The sequence below is a fragment of the Lissotriton vulgaris genome, chromosome 11 (assembly GCF_964263255.1).
Source record: "Lissotriton vulgaris chromosome 11, aLisVul1.2, whole genome shotgun sequence".
NCBI lineage: Eukaryota > Metazoa > Chordata > Amphibia > Caudata > Salamandridae > Lissotriton > Lissotriton vulgaris.
This window is the reverse complement of record NC_141699.1, coordinates 303,799,284-303,822,583: the sequence shown is the minus strand read 5'-3', so window position 1 is coordinate 303,822,583 and position 23,300 is coordinate 303,799,284. Positions and strand designations below refer to the sequence as shown.

At 36.6% G+C, this 23,300-nt stretch overlaps 2 protein-coding genes across 2 annotated transcripts in view; one reads left to right on the top strand and one right to left on the bottom strand.

The window, feature by feature from the left end:
- KSR2 (kinase suppressor of ras 2) overlaps positions 1 to 23,300 on the top strand; it is a 1,792,292-nt gene that overhangs the window by 1,085,441 nt on the left and 683,551 nt on the right. The gene's annotated exons all lie outside the window — the stretch shown is intronic.
- On the bottom strand, positions 15,595 to 18,558 carry LOC147679693 (uncharacterized). The gene is made up of 3 exons (XM_086943270.1): positions 18,109 to 18,558; positions 15,935 to 16,150; positions 15,595 to 15,858 (listed from the first exon to the last, which is right to left on the bottom strand). Exons 1-3 carry the CDS (start codon positions 18,544 to 18,546, stop codon positions 15,595 to 15,597), a joined length of 918 nt encoding a protein of 305 aa, XP_086799396.1. The 5' UTR covers positions 18,547 to 18,558.

The following is a 23,300-nucleotide window of genomic DNA, read 5'->3' as shown; positions in this document are numbered from 1 at the left end:
CTCAATACAGTTCTCAGACACATGCTTCAAGAATACTACAAGAGATTTCTGGAAAGAGACGACATGCCTCAGTGCACAAATGAAACAGCAGCAACTTCAGTTGTTATATCTCCGCATTCTCTCTCGTTGCCTCTGCAACAAAAAAGTCCCACTATTCACCAGTGTGTTCCCTCTCAACTACATCTGCTAGACACTACCATCCTACATGATGATGTGGAAGGAGATGATGATATTTTTGAAACAGAGGAAGGGGAAAAGGTACAGAATCAGTCCACTACAATCTGTGACAAATAGGATGGTTATGTTGCCCTCCACTCATCTTGTTTAACACCCCTACGGTTAGTTCCCCACCAGGTGACACTGGGAGTTTTCACACTCCTGGATTGAGTGGATAAATGCTCTGATTTACCATTGCTAGTATAAAAGACTGAATGTTTCCTCTATATTTTTCAAGAAACTGCCAAGAAATCAGATAAATCTATTTCCATAATATATTAATATGAATCCCTGTTATATGATATATGTTTTCAACATTTCCATCTGTGCTTATCCATATTTATTTTGTGGCCATTTTATCTGTATTAATCCATATTTATTTTGTGTTTGCGTATAAATGAAGTTGTAAAACTGCACATTTCTATATTTATTTAACTGCTAGCATTTATATCATTAATGTATATTGACATATGCGGTTATTTAATTTTCATCCTGTTTTTTAATTTTCCATGCTCTCCACCTGCTCAGTTGCTGGCCTATAATTCATGAAAGAAAGCAGGGATAATCACTTAAAAGAAGCACAATTTTCTGTATTTACCCACTTATAAAAATTAATGCGTACAGAAAGCACACTGTTTTCTGTCTGTATTTATCTGTAAAAATCCGTAAAAATGGAAAACAGGGAACCCTACATATTATATATGGGCAGAAGGTCTCAAAAATATGAATAACCTTGCAATTGTGTTGGCTGTAAACCCACTGTTAGATTAAAAATACGAGGCCATAGAAAAATATCCTGTGTTTTTAATCGGTCATCGTGAGGCAGATTCTGTGCTTATGCAAGCAACACAAAGACATTAAAAAAATCCTACCAGGATATGCTCCTCTCCTCTTGCTAAATAAGGAAGAAGACTATATAACATAGAAAAGCTTTTATCTGCCATGTCTGTCAGGACCATAAGAGCATCTAATTCTTTAGTGATTCGGGGTCAATATGATCACCAAATGTGGTCAGACTTGGGAGCAATATTTAACTTTGTTCCAGAAGATAAACAGGAAGAAGGAAAGCATTGTTCTCCAGGAGGGAGAAAAAAACATCTTAGGAAATCATTTATACCTCAAAAGATGTATCACTTGTAACATACTTGTACTTAGCATATGTAGTATGTAGGCTGACCGACAAATGGCTAGAGCTGCAGTCTTCAGACTTCAAGGCTAGTTAAAGGTGACATCTTCCACACCAGAGGTGCAAGCAAAGATATTAGACATGCTCTATGATGGAGAGGCTCTTAATGGAAAAAATATGGATGAGGCTCTACAGTCAAAAGAAATTGACAAAAAGACTGCATGATCTTTGGTGTGCTCCAACAGATGATATCTCAGCCATTTCATGGATCCAGAGGAAGCGGTCAGTACTCTTTCAGCAGAGGTGGTTTTCAGCCAGTAGGTTTCAGCCTTACTATGAGTTCCACAACAATATTGGCAGCAGTTTATAAAACAATATAGACCACCACCGGCCTTGGCCTATTCAAAACATGCTCCCGGAAGAAAGCCATCAGGTATGGGAAGAGGATAGGACTTTCCCAGAAGACAGTGACAGTCCTTCAACTTTGATTACTGCTTTAACTGCAATACCTTTGAGGGGAAGCCCCACTCATTTTTACAAACATTTGAGTTCAATCTCAATGGATCCTTGGATGCTAGATATTATTAAGCAAACCTTAGAGTGTGCTAAACAAACCTCCTTGAAAACCACTCACAAGATAACACATCAACATGTTCATCTTTTAAAGGAGGAAATTCACTCACTCAATATCAAAGGAACCAAAGAAGAAACTCCTCATGTCCTGTGAAACAAAGGATTTAACTCCTAATTTACTTATGCTAAAGAAAACTTCAGGGGAATGCAGCCAGGTGATAGATCTCAACTATCTAAACAAGAAACTCAACAAACAAACATTCAGAATGGTCACCCTGCAAGTTATACTTTAGCTACTCAATTCAGGGTACTACATGACATCCCTGGATCTCCACATTGCTTGCTTCCATATCCCCATTCACGTTAGACACAGTAAGTATCTCAGATTCGATGTGGCTAGGTGTCATAACAGTTCAAAGTTCTACCTTATGGTTTCAAATTGGCCCCAATACTATTTACAAACTGCATTACTGCTGTTTCAGCATACTTGAGCAGGAATGGGCCCCAGATCTTCCCATACTTGGGTGATTGGCTCATAGAAGCCGCCTCATCTGTGGCTGCAGCTCTATGACAAAACCATGTCTTCGAATTATCAAGGATTTGGGACTGAGGCTAAGCAAAGAGAAAACTTACATCACTCTAAGCAAAATAATTGCTTTTTAGGAGCAGTTTTAGACATGAAGGTATGCAGAGCTTTTCCATAAAGGAAAGAATTTTGAAAATAATAGCTACAGCTTCAGTTCCAACAAAAAAGAATTCATTTTGGTGAGCCAATACAAGTCGTTCCTAGGAATAATGTTATCATGCTTTCCACTAATTCCCAATTGTCACCCATTCAGGAGACTATTTCAAGAACAAATTGACAAAGAGTGGAAGCAAGCAACAGGATTGTTGAACAATGTCCTCACATCAACACCAGACATTAAAACAGCCATGTCATGATTGATGAAGTACAATCTATCGGTGGACCTTACATTCCTAAACTAACAACTGCATTATGTATCGACAGCAGATGCTTCTATGGAAGGATGGGAAGCTCGTCTTGAAGACCTCAAAGTGAATGGCAGATGGTCAATTGAGGAAAAGAAGAGGCACATGAACTTTTTGCAGTTATGGGCTGTATCCTTGGAACTCTGCACTTTCCTTCCAGGGATAAAGGACTCTTCAGTTCTGGTTCGTACAGACAATATAGCCACCATGCTTTATGTACTGAAACAGGGAGGAACAAAATCTCACCCACCTTCTTTCCTTGGAATCTAAAAAAAAATTGGAATTAGACCTTGAAAAGCCAAATCTCTTAGAAAGTTAAGCACGTGACCGGCATGAACAATCAGTGGGCGGACGATTAGAGCAGGTCATCAAAACAATGTAACAAACTGGAGTTGTCTCAAACGCACCTTAACATAATTTTTCACACCTTAATACAGCACTGAGAAAAGTCAGCCCTAGATTTATCAGCTGCACCTCTTAACTGGAAATGTTGACTCCGTGCAAGCAGGTTTCCACGCAAGGACTCATGGGGGAACACCCTCCAGTTCACATGATTAGGAATATTTACTTACACTTTTCCCCCTCTGCCTCTAATTCCTCGGACAGTCAACAATATGAAAAGGGAAACATGCTGCATTATTCTCCTGGTTCCCATATGTACAAGACATTTCTATTTTGCTGAACTTCTATATATTTGTATATTTGTGGGGTATTTATAGAGCGCGACGTTCGCTCTGGAGGGAGCATCTTGGCGCTAGGGAACCTAAGTGAGCCAGTCCAAGAGGATTAGATGGAAGCTTTGGAGTGATCGTCCGGGAGATTAAAGATCCAGGTCTTTAGCAGTTTTCGGAAAGGTTTTTCCTGGGTTTGTTGTCTGAGGGTTTTGGGTAGTTTGTTCCAGGCTTTAGTTGCAAGGAAGCTGAGGGTCTTCTCACCCTTCGTTTTCAGATTGTATTTGGGGAGAAGAATGAGGTTGTCGTTGGTTGAGCGAAGGTGACGGCTGGGCAGGTAGTGGGGGAAGCGTTTGGTGAGGTATTTAGGGCCTGTTTTGTTGTAGGCACGAAAGGCTATAATCAGGATCTTGAAGAGAATCCTTTTGTGAAGGGGGAGCCAGTGAAGTGAACGAAGTGCTGCAGAAATAGAGGATCTGCGGGGAAGGCCCAGGACAAGACGGGCGGCTGTGTGTAGTACGCTCTGCAGTTTTTGGATGGTGTTCTTTTTGGCTCCTGCGAGCAAGCCGTTGCAGTAGTCCAGTCGCGAGATTATGAGTGCTACTGTCACCGTCTTTCTGGCCTCGATGGGAAGAAAGTCAAAGAACTTTCTCATGGATCTGATCATTCCGAAGCATTTGCCTGCGACGGTTCTGGCATGCTGATCGAAGGAGAGGTCGGAGTCAAAGGTAACGCCGAGGTTCCTGGCCGACGAAACTGTCTGGCGAAACTTCTCCTCATATCAGAACAGCCACACATTCCACTCAAACCACTTCCAGGAATGCTCTTGATGAACAATGAACAGGTGCGACCTGGATCCTAAACATGTGTTTCTCCTATTGAATATTCCACAACAGTTCAGAGATATATCAGCTAAAGCAAAGGCTGAATCTAAGGAGAAGTCATATAAAGCAAAAATCGCTTTACTGCAATTGGCACAACTCTGGACAGCTAAGCCCATAATATACTAGTAGCTCTTGAAACTCAAATATAAGGCAGAATCAAAAAATTACACAAATCAGAGGTTTGAGACATGTTTCCAGGTTGACGTCCAGAGCTACTAACAGTTATATGATCAGTTGAATCTGATTATCTAGCTGCTTCTGTTATGTATTGGACACCCTTAAATTACAAGCTGCAGATAAACTTGTCAGAAAGGTGTAGGTTTAGTAAGTGTGAGGAGATGAATCAGCTGAATGTGAAGAACTATAGGTTGTGAAATGTAGTACATTTTGAAGGGCAATGTAGATCCCATCTCAATGGATTCTGGTTAGGAGGTCTATAACAGTTCCACAGAGCTTGTCTACATCATGAGGAAACATTAAAACATGTTTTGTGGTAATGCTAGGTTTTATGCAGAGGCGCCTAATGGGAGTTAGATAGAGATCCTGTTCTCTAACGATTTAGTTGTATGAAATTCTGTCAACACTTAATGCTAGATACAAATTAGGGTGTGTTGTTAATCACCATAAAACAAAGTCTAGAAAGTTTGCACCAGACCCTTGAGAGAGCATTTGAATCTATATTTAAAAGTATTATACAAAAAAATAAAATTGGGGGTAGAAAATAAGGGCTTTCCAATCCGTGAATCCAATGCGCTATTTCCGTTTTCAGACCCAGGATTCACAATTTACACACTAAAAGGAGCGCAATTTATTATGGGACCGGTGTACTAATGTAAATTGACAATTCTATGGAGGCACAAAGCAACCTGCATAATGAATACTATTTAGGAAGGGTGTAGTTTACGAACCCCCTTATTGGTTTGGATGTACAGGAAGAGGCCTGCGGGGGAAAGCAGACCACTATTGCTGAATTTACTTTCCAAAGTGGGAAACATTTTAATCTTCTTAAAGCAGCGTGTCCTTTTAAGGGGCAGTGCTGCTTTAAAACATGTTTCCCATCTTGGAAGACATTGGGGAGACCAGTAGGTTTCTCAAAATGGAAGTTGTCCCACAGAGCCAACTTGCCATTTGTAAATCAGTTACCACTCCAATTCAAGGGTCGGCAAATGATCAATGATTTGTGTACAAACATGTGGTAAGAAGCCTTCTATACACAATTTTTTGAATTGCAAATAATAAGGGAATGCTTCTTTCAGGCCAGTCCTATTTTTCTTTTGGTAAGGGTTATCTGAGCCCTTTAATGAGTCAGAAGTACATTTCCAAATCCTAAAGGATTTTTGTACCTTGTATAAAGTCCTTCTGCCACAGCGAACCCTGTGACTTTGCAAATCAGAGAGGCTATGTACATCTGAGTCTCTGTGCATAGCTTATTTGTTTGTGAATGTGTCTGTGTGTTTGCTGGGTCTTCTCTCAACCTATTTATGTTTGGATATGATAACAGCCGAAGGCAATTTAATGACTTTAGTTTGATTAAATTGTTCAAAAGAGAAAATATTTTTGGGTGATTGTATGTGAGATTATTTATGATTGGATATTGATCTTCTCTATGTGACCTTGGGTATCTATGCTATTGTCAATAATGAATTAATCTTCCAAGAAAAAACATTATCAAAGTGTTATAATGCTGATGCATTCCTAATACCACTGCTTCCCTTCGACAATGCCAAAAAGCTAAATACTGGTTACAGATGGATGCCTGGATCGAAACTGTTGATGATTTAATGTATGCACTGGAAGAAACAAATGACAAAAAGAACAATAAATATCTAAAGAATTTTACCAGTGAAGGAGTAAAAGAAGTGCTAAAGAAAATACCACAGATTGATTAAGTGACATGCCATCAAATCAAAGAGGCGCTAAACACCAAGTTCAATCCAATGCTGAATGTCGACTGTAAAAGGTACTTCTTCAGTCAGGAAGGTAAAGAGCTGGTGAAATAATGAATACGTTTGTAGAAAGACCTGATTCGCTCATAAAGCACTGCAACTTCATGGAGTTCAATGATGAAGAGCCCATGCGTCTCAGAGTAATAGATGTATGCCTCTCCGATTCCTTCAGACAACGAATGCTGAAGGAGACACTCTGCTTGGAGCAATTGCTCATGGCTGCCAGAATTGAAGAAAGGCAGGTAAAAGGGAGGGCGGAATGGCCCAAAATGAATCAGCACCCAGTGTGAAAAGTAAGGCCATAACGTAATGGCTCCAATAAAAAAAACATGAGGGTTGAATAGGTATGCAAATGTTGCCGAAAAGAGAACCATTTTGAAACAGTCTGCAAAGTGAGCAAAAGATCAAGTGCATCATGTGGAGAAAAAAGATTTGGAAGCAAGATCAAGTGTGTCATGTTAAAAAAACAAAATGAATGCCAGAAAGTTCCAGACTTGACTTTCTATGCATGCCCACAAGGCCAAATGGCAACATCAGTTGAGGCAAATAGAAACTGAACTACATCAATTTTCATCAAATTCTTCATCTACAACTTTGTCACCTTCAATGTCAAGTGACAGTGAGGAAAATGGGTGTGCGATGTCAATGTTGACCATTGGACAAGGCACATATGCTGGATTAGCTTCTTGCAAGGAAGAATGTAGGTTGCAGCCAGGTGTACAAGTGAAAATATCAAATTCATTTGGACACTTTCCCAAGATTATACTGAAAGTGAATGGGTGCTCCATACCTTTTATAAGAGATAGTGGCACATTGATAAACATTATGCCAGAAGATAAATTCAATTAACGATCTTCAGTGCCCCATTTAACCCTGTCTAAAACCAAAGTGTATAGGTGGGCTGCTTTGATGCTGCTGCAAAGTCAAGGTTCATTCATAGCAACTGTGACCCATAAAAAGACAAAAGTACAAGTGCCAATTCATGTCTTGCAAGACACTTCATCGAGCACAAGTTTACTCAGTTTCAGTACTGCTGCTGACATGGGGCTGATTTCTGTAAATTTCAATGTCATGCCTATCATGATATAGTGAATCAGTGTCCGTGCTTGTTTCATGGACTTGGAATACTTATGACCATGAAAATGCAACTTGACATAAATGAGGAAAATTCTTCTTGTTGCTCAAACACATTGTCAAATTGCATTTCATTTACAAGAGGCCGTTGAAAAAGAACTTGAAACACTATTAAAGCACGACATCACTGAGTGACTCACTGGTCCTACGCCATGGGAATCGTCCATAATGGTAGTCCCGAAAAGGGATAACGGAGGAGCCATGCGCATCTGCGTTGATATGAGGCAAACAAACAAGGCAATTGAAATAGAAAGACATTAAGGTCCGCACATTGCTGACATGACTATGCAACTCAATGGAGCTAAAGTCTTTTTCAGGGTTGATTCGAATAAAGGGTATCACCAGCTCAAACTGTAACAGAACTGCAGGTTCATTAGTACTATTTCTTCTCATGTTGGCTTGTTTCCATATTAAAGGCTAAGTTTCAGAGTATTATCAGCTGCAGAACTTTTTCAGGATGTCATTTGTCGCATATTACAGCCAGTCATAAATGCTTTCAATCACAGTGATGACATACTAGTTTTGTGGCCACATGGAAGGAACATGATATAACTCTTACACAAGTGTGTTGTATACTTGCTAATGCAGATCTCAATGTAAATGCAGAAAAGTATGAGTTTCATAAAAACAAAGTCAAGTTCTTTGCTCGCATCTTTTCTGAAGGGGGAATAACTCAGGATCCAAATAAAGTTCAAGCCTTGTCAGCCACTTCTTCTCCACAAGATATAACTTTGATGCAATCCTTCCTTGCTATGGCCAGTTACCATTCAAGTATATATGTGACTTTGCACTGTAAGTGCCCCATTGAGAGACTTAACAAAGCGAATGTTCCATGTCAATGGTCAAGTGAATGTGAACAAAGCTTCAAGGAAATCAAGCATGCAATTGAGAATGCAACTGAAATGGCATACTTTGAATTGAAATTGCAAACAGAGGTTTTTGATGATACCATCCTTGTCCAGCACACTGGACAGCCCAATACTTCAAGACACATTGTGGCTTATGCTAGCCAAAGTTTTCCAACAACAGAACTTGCCTATTCACAACCTGCAAAAGAAAGCCTAGCAGTAGTGTGGGCTTGTGTGTATTTTCATGTGTTCCTATATGGAAAAAATGTCATAGTTGTCACTAACCACCAAGCATTGCTCACCATTTTCAGCATTCCTAAAGCCAAGATGCCCCCTCACATTGAGAGATGGGAGTAGAATGTGCAGGAGTATGATTATACGATTGTGCATCATTCAGGAAAAGATCAAAACCCTGCTGACTATTTCTCATGTGTGCGAATACAGTGTCATGGCACTACTTTTAAAGTGGCTGATGCCTATGTTAACTTCAGTGTAAGTCCAGTACCCCTACAGCGGTAGGACAAATCATTAGTGCCACGAGTACTGAGAAGGATTAAGTAATACTCAAAGACATTATTACACGCGGTTTGTGGGCGAAAAATGTGCAAGATGAGCTTTCAGTTACCCAAGAAGGTATCATCTTACAAGATTTGCAAATTGTCATACCTGAGAGTCAGAGAAAACAAGTTATTGTTCTGGCCCATGTGGGATAATGTGTATTTGTTGCTAGAGAACTAGCTTTATGGGACCAAGTGTGTTTCCCTCGTCTTGATCAAAGAGCTGAAAAAGAGTTAAAGGCATGTAATTTTGGCAACTCTTTATCATCTACGACAACCCCACGTCCACCAAACATGTCTGATCTCCCATAGCATGCATGAGAGAAGATTGCAATTGTTTTCTTTGTACCCCTTGACAATGGACATCATCTACTTGTAATTGATGACTAGTTCCATTTTCCCCTGGTGAAAGATCTGTTGTCAACTACTCATGACAGAGCTAATGAGAGACTAGAAAGTATTTTTGCAACATTGGTGTTCTTCGATTTTGAAATCTGACAATGGCACACCTTTCAATAGTTGAGAATTGAAAGATTTTCTCACTTATTTTAATGTCAAGCATCAAAAACCACATCTCTTTGGTGTGGTTGAGAAATGTATCTGTATCCTCAAGAAGACTGTTCAGTGCACTGACCTGCGAATCGTGAACTCTAATCAGTTCTTCAGTCTACACTGCTTGCATACAGGTCAACTCTCTATTTTTCTACGGGTCAGAGCCCTGCCACCTTAATGTTTGTAAAGCCATGGGAACCAATTTGCCACAATGGACCCCTGAGAGATATATTGACATTGAGAAACATCTAACCACTGATTCATTTCACAAATGAAAAAAGAAGACCTGTACAGACAGACACCACTATGCTCGGAGTGCTGTGATCATCAGAGGGGACCAAGTAATCATCAGGCAGAAACAGAAACGCAAGTCTGTAGCTCCTTCAGATGCTGACTCACGGAGGGTTGTGATTAGTAAAGGACACATGGTCATTGCTCACCATCTGGGAAAGTCCATTATGACAGATCCTTCTAATTTGAAGCATCTGACCTTCACGAACTCCACATCTTGGGAATGAGCATTGTTCACCTGAGAATCCAGAGAGCCGAATGTCTATACCGATGTCTCTGTCACCAATGACAGTCATGGACACTTGTCCAGTATCTCTGCTGCCTCACATGACCAGATCTGGGCAATAAATTTGAGCACCAAAACAACTTATTGAAGAGCTGTAATGTATATATATATTACTGGTACTTTTTACTTAACAATGGAGGAGATGTAGTGTCTTGTGAGTTAGAAGTGACTGAACCCTTTTGGTTCCTAATGGACTCCGTAGTAGAAAGTGATTTAAGTGTGTGGTTGTGGGTGTTGGAATTCATGATGTAGAATATTCAGTTAATAGTTAAACAGTGAGGAATAAAAACGTGTAATACAAGTTCCATGTGTGGCATGATTATTTGCATGTCCATGGGCTGGGAAGGATGATACAACATCCACCTCAATCTAGTTCCTTTCTCTTCAGTTGCAAAGCAGATTCAAGTGTTCTTTGTTTTGTTTATTTAACATAAGCTTTCAAAATTAAGTACTTATTTTGTCTGTGCTTTGGATGCCAAGTTAGATGCTGATTTATTTTTTGTCTCCTTTGTAAAACTGCTATAATATTATGTTTTAGCAGTACTATACCACTGTAGCTACTTGCTATTTGTTTAGATTGGCAGTGTTTTATTATAGTCACCTTCACAAATACTAACAGTATTGAAATGTGTGACACAATAGAAAGGACTGAGATTTAAAACATCTCTAGTAATGCAGCCACCTCAGTGATAATATTTCTTTTATTGTGAATATATGGTAGCCATGTTTAGAAGGCTGGATATGTTTTTTAATTTTATTTTGTGGCATATACTTGCATTAAAATATAATCATCACACCAGTGAAGGCTAGATCTATTGTTTGTTTGTATAAGCTTTATTCGAGACAATTCTCATAAAAGCACATAAAAAAACAATTACACAATAATACATAATTACAGAATAAAAATTCATTAAACATGGAGTGCAGCTCATACTTCGTTTGCGTATAAAAACCATTTGTAACAAGTAATATTACATGAATCATAATTAAAAGGAATACCTGATTACCTGATTCCCCCCAGAGACCGTCGTCTAATTGCCCAAGCCCAACCCAGGTATTTGGCCACCCCTATGACTATCGAATCCTGTGTTACTGTACATAAGATTCTTAAGGCCACTGCGCTATCACGTGTCCCCAAGTTTTTAAATACCGGCGTAAGCCATTTTCTCCTCGGATTTGTGTAAGCTTGACATACGAAAAGAAAATGGCCTATACTCTCCTCGGCATTTTCACATGCTGGACATAAGTTATTGGTGGGTCTGTGCCAGCCAGCTGTCAGTTTCTTTAGGGGGATAGATCCAGATCTTAATTGAAACACGAGTTTCCTGTCCATTGGTACCGTGATGTTATCCCAGTAATTTTCTAGGACAGGAAAGATTTTTGTCTCAAGGAATCGACCAGACATAGAGTCGGCCCTGGCATCTTTCAGCTGCTTACCACCCACCCAGTCCCAATATTGTTCTTTGAGGGCTTCTTTGCTAGGGAAGATTTCTCCCACAGGGTTGTTCCAAAGATTAGAGAACCCTATATTAACTAGCATGGACTTCAGATGTTTTAACCATTTTATCTTGTGGAAGATATCTTCCTTGATTATCCATCGAAAACCCTCCGCATATTGTCTTATTTCTGGGGTCGTCCAGAGGCGTCTCCAGTAGAGGACTGGGCGCAATCGGGCTCTGTCGACAATAGGACGCCTACCCAGCTCCAAAAACAATGGGGTTAGCGGGGTGCTCTGTGGGAGTCCTGTGATCCCTCGCAAGAACTTGTTCTCAGAGGTCTGAAGAGCCGCTAGACTGTCCCAAGCCCATAACTCCGCACCATATAATGTGGCACCCAAGACCTTCGCGTCATCTAGATCTATTGGCTTTGCCAAGGTTGTTATGAAAAACATTTGTTTCCTTTCATTAACTCATGGCATGTCTTCTTTCTCATTTTCATCAGTAGGGTCTAAATGTGCATTGAATGCCAGATTACTGATTGACGGATCAACTAGTAGTAATCTATATGAAGTTTGACACAGATAATAGAGTTCACTGGCACACTATCATTTGTGTTCTTCTTCTGATTCATAAGTTAAGAACAACTCTGGCTTGGTGGCAGGGGCTCGCAGGACATATATCATTAGTGAATAATTGCAGTTACAGTTAAGTACTATTTATTTAGAGAAGTGATCAAAATGAATGAAGATCATGTTTGGGTAATATTGCCTTCATCTAGTGCCTTAAATTCACTTGGAATCCTAAACAGAATAGTAATTTCACTTGCTTTTTACATGAAAGATAGTAGTCTAAACTATGTCTCTCCTCATATTACCTTTTTAGATTTGGAATATTTGATTCTCCTAGGCATAGGTTGATTGCTGCAAGAAGCAAATGTATTTACTACGTCTTGAAACCTTTGCCAGATTAAGTATTCAGTCAGCCATCCTGGGTCTCGAGGTTGCCTAAAATCCTTGAGAAGTTAATAGATTCACAAGAATCCTCTGTAGCATCTTGGTGACACCCTCATAGATGACAGTTTAGGAGAGTATTATGCAGATTACAGGTTACTTGGAAATAGCTGGTAGTAGGGTATACATGACAAGTACATTCTCTTGATCCAATTTCTTTTGAGCTATGCAAGTCTTTAAATATTGTGAAGAATGTAAAAACCCTTCATCATCATTCTTATGTACCCTTAGCAGTCAATGAACAAATAATCTTGGATGAAGTGTCTGATCAGAGATGCCTGGAAGAGGTACGCAAGCAAGAAACCTCAGGTAGTAGCAAAGACGTGTAGTACATTAGGGATTGAAAACAGCTTCCATCTTTTTAGGTCTCGTGGGCGTGGCAGTGCAAAGCGCTGCTCCACCTCTGCGAGAAATATTGTATATAGAAGATTTCTAAAAGGGTCTCTAAGCCCCGCCCCTCCTTTCCATTGGGTATCCTCAGCGCTTATGGTAAACGCTGGCTTCCCAATGGAAAGTAGTGTTTTTGGGTGCCACCCTGTCTGCTTTTCGGACAGCCCCTACGGACACGATGGCCTGGTTTTTGGCTGTCGTAACTAACTTTCTTTTCAGTGGAGGCATTGTTATTACTTTGTTTACTAATCCGGCCAGGCACAGGGCTCACATGCGCAGGGGGTCACGGGTAGGACACGGGGATCCTGGCAGACTCTGTAGTCTTAAGAGAAGCAGAATTCCCTCCCTCCCCTCGCTACTCTACCTCTTCCCCACTCTCTCTGCTGTTCCTCCACCTCGGTCGAGTGCTCTGTGGAGCGTGCTTGCATCCCAGACAGACAGACCTCCATGCCCACCCCTCCCTCAGGCCCGGATAGAAAGTGGGTGCTGAGCTCTGCCCCTGGAGTGAGTCAGTTGTTTGTTAAAATAATGATCGTCCTCTGACTCGGGAATGCCAGGCATGTGGCAAGGCTGGAGACAGGCGGGGTGGGGGGAGGCGGGGAGCCCCGCATCAGAAAGGGGGACACTGAGGGAGGGCGGGGTCCTCTAAAATAGAACCAGAAATGGCACAGGCCGTGGTCTGGGCAGCGACAGAGGACCACAAACCACCTGTCTGTAAAGGGGGGCACAGGAAAGGGCAAGCCTAAGTTAACTCGGGCAGGAGCACCAATACGTTCAGCGCCTAAAGGCCCTCAGGCTGATGCGCTACAAAACCAGCACTAGTCTCGAACACAGGTGCTGCACAAAAGGATGCGCCTCACACGTGGCATATGGGGAGAGCTCGTGGGGGGGTTCCTCCTCACATCACCTCCTCCCAAGCTGAAGAGAGTGATGGTGTGAGTAATAAGGGGAGTTGATGGTACAGGTATCAGCAGTCGTAGGTGCTGTGATGTCGGAGGGGGGCGCAGAGGTCAAAGACACCTATTTTTCAGCATAAACCTCTCACTTCAGAGCAGTCAACTTTCATTTAAAGCCAACCATCTCTCCAGCTTGAGTGCAGGAGCACACACACCACACAACAATCAGACACGTCTCCTGCTCTCACCGGAACTGGAAGCAGTGAGGAAAGTCATGCTACAGCCAAAACGAACGGAGACCAGAGCGAGCCCCTTCTTGCCTGACCCAGCAAGTGCCTCGTTCAAACACATCTGTGAAAACATGCCCTGCCTGATAAGACCTCACTGCAGCCTTCATTCACTGCCAAAACAACAACGATTCAAGACAAAACTGTACCTCTCGATTCACAAAACTATCCACCCAGCTCAACAGGAGCAGCAGCACCTAGGATCTCATTCACACCCATAGCAACAGCAAATGAAGAGTCACCAGAGGTGGTAAGCATCAAAAAAGACAAACTACCTCCAGGAGTCCCTGTTGTGACAAATCCCTAATTCCGACCATCAAATCATGTGCACAAAAAGGGCTGATGACAATCGCTGCAGCTTTCTTACTTCCAAGGAGCTCTCATAACTCCGAAACATGGCTAGATGTCTCCCATAAAAACAAGCATTTGCAATGCAATAGGTCTCGCCTTAGTTAAGATTAAGTTATTTACATTGCAATTGGTAATGGCATTAGTTATAATATTTGCATATGTTGAATATTTTGCAGTTCCTCTGCAATATATTTTGTATTTATGTTGTTTACACACATGATTTCACACATTATCAATAATTATATAGATATGTTATAGTTAGCATTTTTGAGTAGGAAATAATCAGGCAAACTACAGTGTTCTTTAAAAAGTTTTTTTTTATGACATATAGAAAGATATACTCACATGTACATATTATTGGCATTCTTTTAGAACTGAGATAGTTTCAATTGTGTGTTGAGCATTTTTTTAGTTTGTATTTAGTTATATTTGAAAATTAACTTGGTAAATAATATGGTAATCTGCATGTACATTCCTTAGGCAAAAGAAGTAGTAACAATGAAACAAGTATTTATTTTGTAGGTTCAAGTAAAATAAACAAAACAATTATAGCAAACGAGAGTGCAATTTTTGGATGTTTTCTAACATACACTTTACTAATAACAATTAGTTAAAGTATTATGACAATAAAGTGCAATGTTTTAAATAATGCAACAAGTAACACAAAAATGCACAGTTTTTCAAACATAAAAAGTATTTTAGTCTTTACATGAAATAGAAATGACTTTTTATAGAAATAACTTTTTGAAAAAATCAAACATAAGTAATCAGTAGTATCATCCAACGTAATCAGGTCACTTTTTAGTGTTTTTAATACTGTTATGGCAATAATGTTTGTAGATCAATTCTAGCAACATATAGTGCAATTTTTTAGTATTTTGTCAGATACATTTTTGTAAGTATTTGTGATAGTACAATCATGATAAAGTGCTGTATTTTCAATAATGCAATTATTAAGAAAGATATGCACAGTTTTGCAAACAAAGAAAGTATCATTTACTACTGTTACATGAACAAGAAATGGATTTTGGGATGCAAATAACGCTCTGAAAAAGTCAAACATAAGTAATCAGTAGTAGTATGCAAACTCTTCAAGTTACTTTATAGTAATTTGTATGCGGTATTGCAACAATTGTTTATATTGCAGTTATATTTTTCTTATTATGTCTGTAATGCAACCATTACAAAACAGTACACTAAGTGTTATTGGCAAAAATGGCATTAAAGCATTTTCAAAATCTTCTGTGTCAGTTTCAATGTTTAAGAAGTCCATCAAAGGTGTATTATTGATGTCCATTGATTGCAAGTTTTCATTATTTTCTATTTGCACCACCATTGTGCTTTTCTCTTGGTATGTTTTTTCCATGCCAAATAATGTAACAGTTATGTTTTCTTTTGGTGGTTGTATTACCTATGGAAATAGTGTTTTAGTACATCTTTCTTAATTTTCTAATAGCATTTTGATATTGCTAAAAATATTTACTTACTTGTATTGTAGTGTGTCTCGTTGTGTTCAATATCTTCTCTCCATTGTACTCATGTACAGCCATATGTGTAAGCTGAACATATTTCCCAATTTCAACCGTAAAATCAGTGGCGTCTCTCCATAGACTTATCTTCACTGAATCTGTAGCATCATTAATTGTAATGCTCCTTATTTTGGTGTCTTGGCCTCCAACAAGTATAGTTTTAGTATCTTCTGCCTGTGGTATGTAAAGTAGGCATTTGTTACAGTTTTGTATACTTTAATGAATCTTGGATAATAAATTTAATTTTTTGTATATGTACACAGCATTATTCAGAAACATACTATAGACATTCTTATATTTGCAACATTCAATAATGGAAACAAAAATTATTAATTCTTTGGCATGCAAGTTTTGCTTACTTTTGTACAAATGCAAGTGGATATAATTTGTGTTACTTACCTTCTATTGCTGTTTATAGTTAACAGATCCATTCATGTATTGCTAGTATATTTTATCTTTCTTTTGATTAAACTTTCTTTTTTCTCTTTCTACATTTCTACTTTTGGTAATTAGTAAGTCCATTGATGGTACATAGAGTTTTCTATAAGCTGATATAATACTATCATAGTATCAATGTTAATACTTCAGCTGGAAAGAGCTGAGCTCGTAGGAGACTTTTTTATTCTGGATAGAAGTGCATGCCTCTTGTTTTGTTGAAATTGTGTTGGACATCTTTAGTTTGCATGTAATATAAGAGATGTCAGCAGGGGTGGCAGGGAAGAGCATGAGAGCAGGAGATATTCTTGCTTACGGTAAGAGTATGTTATACTCTTGCTGTCTTGGAGGTGCATTGTACATTATCACGTTTAGTGTTATAGATGAGCTCCTAGTAGTTAGGGCAGGAAAAAGTTGGAGGGTAGGAGCTAGTCTTTTTTTAAGTTGAAGTCTGCTAAGCTTGTTGGTATGTTGGTGCTGCAATTGACATTTATGTTTTGTGCAACAGAAGAGCTTTCAGGAGGGATGGGCAGGAAGTGCTGGAAGGTAGGAGCTTTTTCTGTTTTGGGTGCAGCTGTCAGCAGTGGTTGTAGGGGGAGGTGGCATCCCACACTGCTCTGCTGATAACACAGCAGTTGTCAGCAGAGCAGTTGGGGGGGATGCAGGGAAGTTCTGGAGGATAGGAGCCTTTCTTCTATGGTAGCAGTCTGTTTAATAAGGCATCAAATATATAAATATACTGTGTGAATACTTATGTTGTATGTATATATACATAAAACTTTTACAAAGCTGATAGAATTGCAACATGTGTTTGAATTGTTTGCTACTGTGAGTTAGAAAGTGTCTCCTCAGCTTGGAGTTTTCCTCATAAGCTAATATTGTTTTTTTTATACATATAATGAAAGGAAAGTTATAGGGATTGATATGGAGATGGGAGTTAAAAGGAACAAAATTGAGGAAAGAAGTAGAGGAAGACGTACAATAAGATCAGCAATTGGTGATAAGCTGTTAATGGTGTACTTGATATATTTTATTTCTTAGCTATTGTAGAACATGTAGTAATTACTTGTTTTGGATATTATTGTACAATCTTATTTGTTGTACAAGTATCTATTTTAAACAAGTAAATACTGTTTGTATTGTGTATTGTTATGTTTCGGATTTATGTAACATATATAAAATTATTTACTTACTTTATCATAGTTGCTGATTGTTGCTTTGGAGGGTATAATTAACATAATAAAATAGTTCAGAATAAAATTTTGTAAGAAAATAATTGCATATTAATTACTTGTTGCAGATAGCAATGTACATCTATTTTTTTGTACAACTAGTTATGTGAAACAAGTAAATTATTTGCAGTTAAGTTGCATATGTTATAGAATTTTTCTGTTTTTGGTAATGTATAGAGAATTTACTTACCTTGTATTAATGTATAATAATTGTCTCATATATTTGTATATCTGTATGTACTGTTCTATTTAAATATTGGCATGTTAGCAATAGTAATATCATAAAACAGTACCTTTTATATTATTTTATGAAAATTATAAGTTGTAAAACTTGTTTACATATAAACATTGCATTTTATTTGTAATTTAAACAATTACATTTTATTGTACAATGAAGAACTCTTTTTAGCCAAAAGGAACTAAGACAAATAGCTGCATGCAAAATAATAATAAAATAATGCTTACTTCTGTTATTGTTCCTGACACACTCAGGAGTGTCTTTACAGCAGCTCCTCGAACAGCTTTTATTGGAGATACTGGTGGGGCTGGTGGTTGCAGGATGCATTCCGCTTCCTGGATAATACCTGCTGAAATTGTAAGGGGTGGCATTCTTGCTATTTTCGTTTGCTTTGTCAACATCAAAATATCATTTTTGAAAATGTAATTGCGAATAAGTAATCCATTTTGTTCTTTTGTTTGCATATAGTAATCCTCATTATAACATGTTGCTTTTATAGTACTACTTTCATCAGCCAATGCCATATGATACAAAACTTTATTTTCTTGTTTTGAATTTCGATAATAAGTTTTAGGTGAACATTTGATGATATTGACTCGTAGCGCTTTCTGGTATGGCTTGAAATCAAATTGATTGGTGCTCTTTAATTCTTCAATGGAAATCATCTGTAAAATAATATGTAAATATTAATAGTCAATACTGTTATTTTTGCAAAGACAGTACTTTCATAAGGTAACATTGTTAAACAGTACATTACATAGCTATCCACATTGGTTTATGATCACTGTAATATGATTCTAATGTTCCGTAATTTGTAGGATGTGCATTTGTAAAAATGTGATCTAGTAAAGAGTTGTAATCTGTTGTAGGTGTGTTAATTTTCTGCTCACAATTAAAATTTGTTTTCATGTAGTTCTGTAGTAATTTGCTACTGTATGTTGTTTGTTGTAGGTCAATGTTAAAATCACCCATTATGATGTATTTATGATGTGGATATGCATTTAATGTCGTACTTAAAATTGCTAGTAATGTTTGTATAGCAACTTTTGGTGGTTTGTATATAATGACTATTAAGTATTGTGTATTGTTAATTATTTGTGTAAATTTTAAAATGTCAATTTGTTCTTCTGTTGTAAAAATTGGATTTATAACATGTTGTTTGTTGTAATATATAGCTATTCCATGTTTTGTGTGCATGTTGTAAAATTTGTCAAATAATAAACAATTGTAATGATCAATATTATATGTTTCAATAGGTGTTTTGTGTGTTATATTTATTTCAGTTAAACATAACACGTCTGCATTTAATATATTAGTATCAGATTTCATTGCTTTGAAATGTTTTTGTAGTGATCTTATGTTATGTGCTATTACTGTGAATTTTTTGTTGTATTGATGTATTTGTGGTATTGAAATTTGTAATAACATATCTGTTCTCATTCGAAACATTTCTTCGTGCACTTTAAAGTGTGTTAATATTTTATCTTCTTTAAAGTTTTTAATATATATGTTACTTAAAGACTTTGCTCTGCTAATGGCTACATAGTGTAAGTGATGTGTTTTGCTATTACCGAAATGTATATATAATGGTTCTATTGTTTGACCTTGAGTTCTATGTATAGTACGTGCAGATGATTGTCGTAATGGAAACTGTTTTCGTACTATTGTTATGAATTTTTTGCTATATTGAAAAGTTCGAGATATCGGTAATATTGGTGTCCAAGTGTCAGAAATGTTCATTTTGTAAAGGTGTTTATTTTGTTGTCTTGTTTGTGTGCCTATTTTTTGATTGTCAAAATGCATCCAAACAATGATTGGGATATTATTTGTAGTTTCAACATATTCAATTATGCCTGTTGCACCATTAGTTAAACCGTCATTCACATTAATATTAGAAGTTACATCATAACGTAATTTAATTGCAATATGTAATGTTTTTGCCAATGACATAGTTTGATTTGTATTAGTAGGTAATTTTTCTAAAATTGCTTCTTTTACTTCTGGACTTAAGTCTCCTGGTACTGTATCTATAGCTATTGTAGTATACATTGGATAGTGTTTGATATGTTGCATCAAAACATTATGATTTATTTCATTAACTTCATTGTTAGTAAACATTATATATGGTATAGACTGTAGTATACTTGAATCTGGTTCTATTTCACGCGATTTCAACTTTTGAATATCATCTATTGTTTGCTCACCAATCCTAAGTCTATTTAGTAGTTGTGCAAATGGCATATCATTTATTTGTCTGATTATTTTGGTAAGTTCAAATATTTTGAAATGTGTTTGCCATAAGTTAGTACTTAATGGTCCATACATATTTTTTGAGTTTTCAAATATATATGTATCAAAAACTGGTTTCAATTGGTAAAAGTCGCCAATGGCTAATATTGATATACCTCCAAATGGTTCAATAGATGCTTTTATTTCTTGCAATCTATTGTGTATAAAATTTAACATATTTGTGCCAACCATTGATATTTCATCTATTATCAGAACTTTTAAATGCATTAATTTACATTGTAGTGCACTTCTATTTTCATGTGTTAATTGCTTATATGTTAATGCTTGTGAGATTGGAATTTTAAATGTACTATGTAAAGTTTGACCATTTATATTATGTGCAGCTTGCCCTGTTGGTGCTGTCAATAATATATAAATGTTATCAGGATTTTCTCCTGCTTTTGTATTATAGTATCTGACTAAAGTTTGATATAGTGCAGTAATTACATAACTTTTGCCTACTCCTGCACCACCAGTACAAAAAGTAAAAAAAGATGTTGTTTTTGTTTTTATCCAGTTTAAGTGATGGTAAACAAAACTTAGTTGTTCCATTGTTAAATCTTGCATAATATTACTGTACTCTTCTTGTGGTAGTATATTGTTCACTAATAAGTCTTCTTCTGCAATTGTTCTACTTCCTAAATCTAATGCTAGATCATATTGTGTATCTGATTGATATGCATGTGTTGTTGTTACTTGATTATCTATAACTATTGGTAGTATGGGTGATGCTGGTGATGTGTCCATTTCTTCATTATTACATGTTTCTTCAGTATTAATTATTGTATCTTCCTTATTATATAATTTATAGTTACTATCTACTTCTATTTGTACTTGTAGGTATCTTTCATAGTATGTACTTTTTCCTGAAATTATATCGTTTTCTATTCTCCAAGGGTAGTATAGCATTAGAAGTTCTCTGTAATAATTTTCTGGGTCGTTTATTTTATTGAAATGTCTATATCTTATTATTTTTTTTTTTCTACGTTCACTGTACATTTTGCTGTGTTTGTTACTTATTAATTCATCTATTTGAACTTCTTCTTCATCTGAACTATAAAAGTTAGTTTCTAAAAGTAAGTCATCATAAGTATTTTTTTTTTTCTGTGTGTTTATTTTCTGGTTAGTATTATAGTTTGATGCATAATCAGCTAAAGTATATTGTTCTAATGTTATTGGCCTTTTGCTGTACTTGTTAATAACATTGTCAAACTGTATTTGTGTTGATGTTTCTGGTAACATATTTATTGTTTTAATGTCTTTCATTAAATATGTACGCTGCTCTGGCATACTTGTATTAATAAATACAAATGATCTTGAACTTTTCCTTAAGGGTATTTGCAATATAAGGTAAGCAGCTTCTTGTGCACTAATTTCTGTGCAATTTAGAAATTTATTACCAATGTACTTTAATTGCTCTTTCATGTTTACATTATGGCCAACTTCTTTTGCAGCTTGTGCTAATATTTTACTTAAACCACGCTGAGATTTACTAATATATGATACAATATATACAGCACAAGCATATGCATCTAAAACATACTGTATATCTATGTTAGCTTTCCATGCTCTTAAAATTACTTTATTGTAATTATTAATAAAACATTCAGCTGGTGTTCTTTTTAAAAATATAGTAGTTTTAGTTATTTGTGACTGAATGCATGTTATATATTGCTCTTCTGTTATTTGAATGTGCTGTAAAAATTCTTCATATGTGTAATTTGCAAATTGTTCTGTATTCATTGTAGCATGAATAATATCTATGTGTTCTTTAAACATATTGTTAGTGTTTTCTAATTGTAATGGCTTTAATATCATTGTGCATGCCATTGGATATCTTGGGAATTGATATTTACATGTTTTTTTATGTTTTATGCGGCAATTTTTGGTATGACCATGTTTTTGTAATGGAAGTAAATTGTTTAAAGGTGTCTCTTCTGTCTTTGTACATGTTATGTGCTTATTTATAAAATGTATTACTTTGTCGTCTTTATGTATGTTGTATTGTGGTGCCTTATCAATCCAAAGTAATGCATGTATATGTGGTGATCCTCTCTGTTGAAATTCAACTCTGTAAAAAAAATCTAGTACTTTACCTACTGGGTTTGATTTATGAAGTAAAATACAATTGAATAATTTTCTAACTTGATAATCAAAGTGTCGTGCACATGTTATTGGGTCTTGCTGTATTAGACTGCATTTTGTTTCCCATGTCATACTTTTGAATTCATCTCTTGTACATTCTTTTCTTTTTTTTATCCGTAATAATATATTAATCAAATGGTACCATTTTGTTTCTGCTGCTGATAATGTTAGAAAAAAAGTTGGAATCCCCAATTGCCTTATCATTGCAAATAAATCTTTCTTACAATTTTCCCAATATGGAGGAGAACTTCGTATTGTTTTTAATATTTTGTAACCTTCATTGTATTGTAGTATGCTGTCTAAGTTATCTTTTATATCTTTCACTGTGATAACTTTTCCATTAGTAAAATACTTTCTAAGTGATATAAAAATTTTGTCTTGTATTTGTTTAATATGCAATCTTTTTAACTTGAAAAACAGATTTGTTACATTATTAGCCACTCTTTTGTCAAAACTTCGTAATTCCCATTTACATATAGTACTATAATGTACTGGTACATGTCTATTTTCATTAGCTGTTCTACGTTTACCACAAAAAATTGTTGGAAATGCTAAGTATTCCGAATCTTTGTCTTCATATAATCCACGTGGAGTATTATGTTCACCAGGAGCTAAACTTAATACATTAATGTTATCTGTTGGAATAGTTTCATTTGTTAATAATGTATCTAAATTACCTACAGGTAGTTCATCTGTACTACTTGAAGTATTGTTAGTTTCAGACGTATTTGTATCATTTGTTTCTTCATTTGGTGTATATTGCCAATCTGAGTTTATAGTTATACCATATTCTTTAAATAATTCACTATTGCAAGCTAAATATACAGCTGCATTTTTTACTTTATTAGGTCTTACATTTTCATAATGTGTGTATGATTTATAACGTAATCTTCTTTTTAATTTTATAGGAATTGTCATATTATCACTTATTTGTCTTGGCAACATTGTAATCGTGGTCATAACATCAGCTGGTACATTAACAACA